An 8,476-nucleotide genomic window follows, 5' to 3' on the forward strand; every position below is an offset into this window, starting at 1 on the left:
AGTTAGCTCTCTGGATGAAATGGTTAATCCTCTTCATCGCGTTCTCAGTAAGATCCTTCTGGAGTTGCTTGAATTTTGCAGGATTATTAAGGATGGAGTCCATCTTGTTGTTATAGTCAGCCTTATCATTGATGACGTAGACTGCTGACTTATCTCCTTTGCGGATAATGATGTCATCTCTCTCGCGTAACTCCTTGGCGGCTTCTTTCAAATCTCTGGTGAGGATCTGGCTTCTGTAATTCCCTCTGTCGCGTCCTGATTCTCCAATAAGGTCCTCTCTCATGGTAGAGAAAGGGTTACCTTTCTCTCCTTCTGCAGGGTGAGGAGTCGATCTATCAGGCACTCAATTTCGATTCTCTTACTTTCAGGATGAGGCCGATGAATGAAATGGCAGTTAAGTCCTAAGTTTAGGAGTTTCTCTTGCTGACTGGATAGGGTGGTGGTAGAGAGGTTGATGAAGCCTTGAGCAGGCTGACCTCTTTGACGTCGGCAGGCGGGTTTACACCAAGACAAATACACACATTTCCCAAGAAACGTAATTCTCTGTTTTCAGAGTAGTAAAGAAAAGAGGCACACGCACACTTGCTCGCTAACTTAGCAGAGGCCCAACCCAACTCTCACTCAGAACCCTAATCAGCTCACAGGCTGGTCGACGGAGAGGAATTGGGACGTCTCTCTGTCCAACCGCCCCGCAACCTAACGCTGGCCTCTTCGCTGAAGCTGGCGAGCGAGTTTACATTTCTGACATTTACACGCATTTCCCAATCACGTAATTCTCTGCTTTCAGAGTTGTGATTGGAGGAGAGAGATAATACAGCACCTGCCCGCCTGCACCCCCCCCCCTCGCACCGCCACTGAATCAACTCTACTCTAATGTTGGCAGACCGGCAGCAGCAAAGGAGATATATCTCCTCGCCACCACCGGCCGGCGAAGATTCCTGGTCGTTTGTTGAGAGAGCTGGAGTGGAGAGACGTCCGACCTCTAGGAGCGCTGTGTTGATTCAGGATCTCAAACCCAACCTGGAGAAAAGCAGGATACTCAGGCTCCACCTGTGGCTTATCAGGAACGCGCTCTACACACGGGAAGTGAACTCTACTCACTTCCCTAAGATACACACACACACCTCTCACGAACATAGCCACGACACACGCACAAACATCTACACTTACTTTTTCTTCGACTAAAATTAGCTTCCTTTCTAACTTTCTCTTATACTACGTCTTTTCATTTCAGTTTACCTCCCACTAAAGGTTTTTCCGTTTTTCCACCTTTCTCTACTACTACGCCTCCTATCATTTTCTAAGCTTTTGTTGGTGATCCTAATCCCGGCGTCGGCGCCGCAGTCCAAGTTCCCAGTCCATTTCTCCCGAGCCACGACCACCAGCAGCCCCTAATCGCTCGCTAGTTCGCCCGGTGGCAATATCCCTCTTTTATACACTACTATCTTTTCATTTTCTTACAGACATTCTCCCCCTCCCACAAAAAAAAAAAAAAAACGATCCCGTGCAAGCGGGTGGTCTTTCCTAGGAATTCAGAATTCAGAATTCAGATCTCTCCCGACTTCTCTACCGAGTTCGCTACCGACTTCTCTCCCGGGCTCAACTCCAAGCAGCAGTTCTCTCCAGCAAGAGGCCTTGGGATCAGTTCTCCCCAGCAAGCTGCCTCGGGACCAGTTCTCTCCAGCAAGCCGCCTCGGGACCAGTCCTCTCCAGCAAGCTCCCTCGGGACCAGCAGCCAGGCCGCCAGCAAGTCGTCTCATTCCCTCCTGTGTGTGGCTCTTCGCCCACAGCCGCGCGCGACACTTGACGAGGCCCTCCATCACTCCGGACCTTCTCCCAACGAGACTACGTCCGTTCCCATTAAACCTTAGTTTTAGTCTTATTGTTGTGAGTCTCATCCTCCCTGGCTTGTCCATAGAGAACTAAACCCACGACAGGCCATCTGTAATGTGTGACCTTTCTACAACGGGTTACAGGTGATTTGAGGCGTGGGTCATATATAATGAAAGCAGTTGAACTTGCACAACGCCGCAATAATACACATATATTGTCCTCATTTCAGATGAGGAGGGTGTTAATGGTAGGGCTAGCGTTGATGGCTGACATTTCTAGCCCTGGCCATTAAAAATTCCACTTGATATAATTATTTTGATGAGTGTTTTCAATTTGCTTATTTCAGTTGGGGGGCTGACCACTTTTTGGGGGAGGCTAAAGCCCCCCCCCCAAGTCCCCCCTTGGCGCCGCCGCTGCTAGTGACCATCAGATGTGGAAGGTGGTGGTAGTGGTGGCGTTTTGGGGTTTTGGGAGGCGCGGCACTTACCCATGTCGGGGCCCTGTTTCTACTTTATTTTCTTTTACGTGTATATCCTAGAAAACACTTTAATCTATAGGTTATGTGACACTAGGCAGATGGATAGACAGATAATGAAAAGAACACAGTTCGAAATAACAATTACAATTGCTGAGGATAACACCAAAAAGCATGTAAGCTTATTTCCATTGTGGTCCTCAAATGGATTGGTAAAATGTATTTTCGAATACAATAGACACAGTAACTTAAACAAATTTAAATTCCTTTTGCCATGAGTTAATTATTTGAATTTTTATAAAAGCAACCAAACTATCTATGGTTTAGGATATGGTTATAGATCCTGAGGGGTTTCATAAATCTCCAAGCGTTGCATAGAAGTTAAATATGTGTCATTGACTCATTGCCATGCAAAGGAAGTGTAAATTTGTTGGATTACAAAGTAGTATAGTTCGTCCAGCGAGCCCAAGTCATATTTCAGCTCTGATGCTGTTTTTGGCAATTCTTTCCGATGCATATAATACCATTCGGTACCAGTTTTGTGAAATGCGACAGTTTATTCATTATTATTAGATACTTTCCACTCCGACATATCATTTTTAATCCGTGGTAACTGTTTCTGTTTACGACTGGTGTAAATGCAAGCGGAGACAGGCGTGTAGTGGCCTAGTGGGTACAATTCAACTGGTTTATGTGAACGAGTAATGACAATCAAGAGAGCTGTGTGCAAATGTGCGATAAAAGGGATATTTTCTTAAGAACCGGAAAATTATTTATATTGTGCAATCGAAATACAAAGGGAATTGAAACGGTAGTGAAAAAGAAGTTATGAATCAAAAGGTTAAAGGTGGAAACTAGTTACTAGTTGAAGCAAGATCATAAAGATTAATGATGCCTTGTTAAATTTAGTAATTCGACATGTGGTAATGGACTTTGCGAAGATTTTCGTGTTAATGTATTTCAGTGATGAAAAATGCCTTGCAGATCGGGCGATATTTCTTTGGTCGTGTATTAATGTTGGCACTTACAAAATTTTAATTAAAAAAATCATTACGTTAAATTATATGTTGCTGTCATGTTTTTCTTTGCTTTGTAGTTTGTTGTTTTTATTTTTTTAAATAATTTGTTTTAAGGTGGTAAATTCTTTTTGAAGCCACTCATTTTTTACTCCCTGTTATTATAATAATTATAATTATTGGTCTGGTTGGGACTTGTAAGTTAGTTGCCGACTGCCTTCAAAAATGTAAACATTTAAAAGTGGGCCATGTTAAATACTCACTGATTGATATCTTGGTTGCAGCTTCATCAATTTGTTTCACAGTTTATCTTTCATAATCTTGAGTCTTGTGGTTCTGTGTAATCATGTTATAGCAATATTTTTCACATGTTCTGTAGCGGTCTCACTAATTGCCGAACAATCCGAACAAACTGAGAAAAGCCGAACAAGACAACAAAACCCAAACAAGGAAGGGTTTTGCTCAAATGCACACTTCTATATATATATATATAGTTGCATTATTTGAACTATTTTCTTTAAAATGTGTGATTTCCATGTAATATGATCAAAGACAACTTAAGTTTTTATCCTCTGCAATTTTGCCGACCCCAGCTACGACTCGTCCAGCCGTCTATGATTACTGGTGGTATGGATCAAACTACACTCTTTTAAGTTTCTTACTGTTGTGTTATTAGTGTAATAGACTTTATATAGTTGAATTATTTAAACTCTTTTCTTTAAAATGTGTTCAACTATATGCAGTCTATTACACTAATGACACAACAGTAAGAAACTTAAAAGAGTGTAGTTTGATCCATACCACCAGTAATCATAGACGGCGGGCTGGACGAGTCGTACCCGGGGTCGGTAAAATTGCAGAGGACAAAACTTTAATTTCTCTTTGATCATATTACATGGAAATCACACATCTTAAAGAAAATAGTTCAAATAATGTAACCTTACATATATAGAAGTGTGCATTTGAGAAAAAACCTGTCCTTGTTTGGGTTTTGTTGTTTTGTTCGGCTTTTCTCGGTTTGTTCGGTTTGTTTGGCAATTAGTGAGACCCTTCTGTAGAACCTTTGCAATATATAATCATTTGCACCCAGATTCTATTTAGGGTATTTTTTTTAGGAGTGCACACCTATGTGCTATAGCATTAGAAAATTAAATTGATTTTGTTAATTATAATACATCAATGTAATAAACATTTTTCTTGGCAGAAATCAAGGTAAAATTTTAGTTGTGCACACCTACGTGATATAGTAATAAAAAATTGAACATTAATTTTGTAAATTATAATAGATTAACATAATATGCAATTTTCTTGGCGGAAATCAATAACTAAAAAGTTGCTAAAACCTGTTTTCTAACGAATGAAGTTGTGGCAGCTGAATGATATACTATGTTTGTTTTCATAGATCTTGAGGTCGAAGAAATGAAAGGATAAATTAGTCTATTCAAACCTAACCTAACCTAATCTAACGAACCTAACCAATGTTTGATAATTTGGTACCTCAAATTCTAAAGATCATCCAGGTCGTCGTTGTTGTCATGGATGTTGACAGCCTGATTATTATTGTACCTTGGGCAATTAACAGACGACGGCAGAACCCCATGTTCTCTCATAAAGTTTAAGGAAACTCTATTGTCTTTGTAACAGTGTTTATTAACCTCTTCACTCCGGGGCACATCGCACATCTGGCAGCATTAGCTGTGTGATGTTGCGTCATAATAATCACATTATAAAAAATAAAGTCAGTGCTCAATCGTTCGTTCTCTTTCACTCGTGAATTTTGATAACCATAGAAAATACGATGAAGCCAGTTTAGAGAGAATGGAGGTTACGTAGGTGTGACTACAATAAATATAATCAAGACGCGGACGTTGGCATCATCGCGTACCCACTTTCTCCTCATGATGCCTACGTAGGCGTCACCTTATGGAAGTGGTTAACATCACCTGGAGTTGGAGAACACTCGGTCCACAATGTGAAAGCTATCATCTGATAGTGACTGGACTGGTATGGCATCAAGACCATATCTTAGCAGCTTCGATCATTAGTAAATTTGCTTGTAGCAAGTTTTTTTTCTCCAAGAAAATCACATATTATGTTCATGTATTATAATTTTATAAAATCTAATTCTATATCATATAGATGTGCATAACTAAAATAATACTAAAATCAATATCAGAAAATGTTACTAAAACATATGGAAAAATGAATGAAGTTGTGTCAACTCATTTAGAAGCCATCTTTGTTTTAATAGATTTGGAAAAGACAATGATAACCTCTAGAATTACAGGTACCGCATTACTAAATGTATGGTTAGGTTAGAAAAGACAAATTTATCATACTGTAATTTCTTTGACCACCTCATCCAAAACAAAGATAGTGTCTCAAGCAACTGAAGTGGCTATGTTTGTTTATAGCTTTTAGCAACTTTCTCTATTATTGATTTCTACCAAGAATTACATATTACTTTGATGTATTGTAATTTGCAAAATTATTATTTAATTTTCTATTGCTGTATTGCATAGGTGTGCACTTTAAAAATTTACCGTATATAGTGTATTATTGCCATTTGTTCCACCGAGTCTTTTTATTCTTGCTGATGGAGTTTTGCTGCTGCTCTTTTTCAAGGACATAAACCTTTTCAGATGCAGTCGTGGGTCTTGTTATTTATTTATTTTTTTTTTCATGTTTTGGTCTCAATTTCACAAGATCATTTCATACTCTATCTAGTTCTATTTCAGTATCATGTAAACACATTTTTCACTTTACTTTTTGCATTTGAAAGACCTGTTTTTTTTTTTTTCTATGGAATGATTACATTAGGTTAGGAGGTATTGGACAATGTAAGTTGCATGTTAAATATCTTGGTATGATTCTGCAGTTTTACCCTTTTTCTTTCATAATTTCCAGTTGAAAGTAATTTAACCTGTATTTACCTTGTGTAGAATAATTACCTAATGTAGGGTGTTGAGACCAACAGATTGGTGACCAAATTGACAATGACAATATGCCGAGTGATTTGGTCTTGTATGTCGAGTGTGTCAGGTGGTGGTCAGATTGGGATAATATATGAACTGGTAATGATACAGGTCACTCTGGTTTTTCTGTTATACTTTTAAAGCCATTTTGAAATGATTGACAGAGGTAGCATTCACTCTTCCTTACTTGAGGTTATTCCAATCTAGCAATTCTATGGTTGAAAAAATTAGCTTGAACTTCTGTAACTTAGGCACATTGAAGTTTTAGATTATGATCTCTGGTGTTCTGGTTATAGACTGGTTACAACATATGGTGGTTGGAACATCTAGAACATTGCATATCATTCATTGAATATAAGCTATGCATAATATTGTGTGGTATGTCTGTATTATATTTGCCCACTTCCTTGAAAAACTGTAAAGTAGGCAAGTTCAACTTCTTGACCATTCCTCGTGTGAAAGTTGTCTCAGTTCTGATACAAGTTTTGTTGCCGTCTATATACTTTCTAATTTGTCTATGTATATTTTGAACTTGGGTGTACACACACAGCAGGTATACTCTAGATGGGGGCATATTAGTGATTTGTACAGCATCAAAAATGTCACTAATCATACATTGGAATGTATGTCCTAAAAAAAATATAATTCTGTTGGCTTTGTTAACAATGTGATGTCTGCTCTGCAAATTTCAGTTTGTTGTCAATGATGATGCCAAGATTTCTTTCTGATGTGATTTTACCTAGAGTGTGCAGAAAACCCTCAAGTTTTCTCATCTAGTAAATGTATTTTGTTGGCCCCAAGTGCATGAACTTTCATTTTTTCTGGACTAAATGAGATTTGCATACATAGTGACCAAGAATCCAGGTTCTTCAGATCTTGCATACATATACCAAGGCCTTTTCCCCCTTTCAAGGGAGGTAGCCAAAAAGAAAAAGGTATAAGATCATTCCCACCCATTTCATCCCTAAATACACTCCACTCCCCTCCACCCACCCTGTTATGTTAGCACCTCCTGGATAACGGGTCATCCCTGCACCTTGTCCACTGCCCTGGGTCAGAGGGAATGTCACAAGTCACAGCACATCCACAGCAAGGCCACTTCATTAAATTGGCGACCCTCCCCCCCTCTCCATCCCCCCATGTATAAAAGGAGAAGACAGGGAGAAATCCCTTTGGGCTGCGTCAAATTTTGCTCACACATACTACCTCACCCCCATCCCCCCCCCACCCATTCCACCTCATGCATCACAACATCATCCATATACAACCATTCTCCATTCACCCTTGTCTTCTGTCCTCCTACAGTGCTTTTTTTTTTTCTCTCCCCTCCACATTCTTTAGATATTCAGTTTGAGAACCTGTCAGGTTCTCACACCCAATGATCCCAAGAGATTGAGCACTTATCTCACTTTTACATTTATGTTTTTAAGCCTGAAATATTGTGTGTGTGTGTGTGTGTGCATGTATGCATGTGCACATTCAAATATATAAGAGAATTAAGGTGTCAATGGTTTCTGATGAAACATTTGTTTTTGCAGAAGCAACAATTAAGGCATTCAGGCTGTTCAACAGATATGGGTAAGTGTTTTTTGTCATAGAGAAATGTAAAATAATTTGTATTAGGCAGAGATGATTGAGATAAGGTATCATGTAAAACGAGCTTCCGAGTTAACTAATTTAAACAATGTATTCATTCTTATAGGATATTTACTTTCATATTCAAAGTTGACAAGAGATGTTCCGTGAAATAAAAGTTTTTATGTAATAGTGAAAATTATTTTTTTTCATTTGAATTTTATTGTGTACAGTAGTTGTACCAATTCCAGAAATACATGGTCAAAAGCCTTGATTTTCTTTAAATGTAGAGTCAAACTGTACTTTTTTCTGATTGTTAGGGAGAAAAAAAAATTACAAGATGATATTTACTGCATTTATCATCTTTTTTTTTTGTATCATCAAAATACATTTGCATGTACCCAATATTTGATCATCCTTCATCTACCTTGTGGTCGTACTATTCATCAGTTTCTTCAACAACTTTTTTCATTGTTCCTGGAAATGTCAGTGTTTCCTACACACTTATTAGTCTTAATTCGTAGACTGATAAATAGCATTTCATGTGTAATAAATAACATGTAGTGATCTAGAATTTTGAAAAACTCAACTTCTATGTGATT

General features: G+C 38.6%; 1 protein-coding gene across 11 annotated transcripts in view; it reads left to right on the forward strand.

Moving 5' to 3' along the window:
• Positions 1–2,900: 2,900 nt before the first annotated feature.
• Nup54 (nuclear pore complex protein Nup54) overlaps positions 2,901–8,476 on the forward strand; it is a 56,318-nt gene continuing 50,742 nt past the window's right edge. For 3 of the 11 annotated variants that reach the window (XM_076177656.1, XM_076177657.1, XM_076177666.1), the window contains exons 1-2: positions 3,024–3,119; positions 7,838–7,877. In XM_076177656.1, the coding sequence (XP_076033771.1) occupies positions 3,039–3,119; positions 7,838–7,877 (121 nt within the window). In that variant the 5' untranslated portion in view covers positions 3,024–3,038. The other 8 variants (XM_076177659.1, XM_076177663.1, XM_076177660.1 and 5 more) reach the window with 7 other exon arrangements.

This window comes from Oratosquilla oratoria, chromosome 40 (assembly GCF_046742065.1).
Source record: "Oratosquilla oratoria isolate Oo_2021 chromosome 40, ASM4674206v1, whole genome shotgun sequence".
NCBI classification, from domain to species: domain Eukaryota; kingdom Metazoa; phylum Arthropoda; class Malacostraca; order Stomatopoda; family Squillidae; genus Oratosquilla; species Oratosquilla oratoria.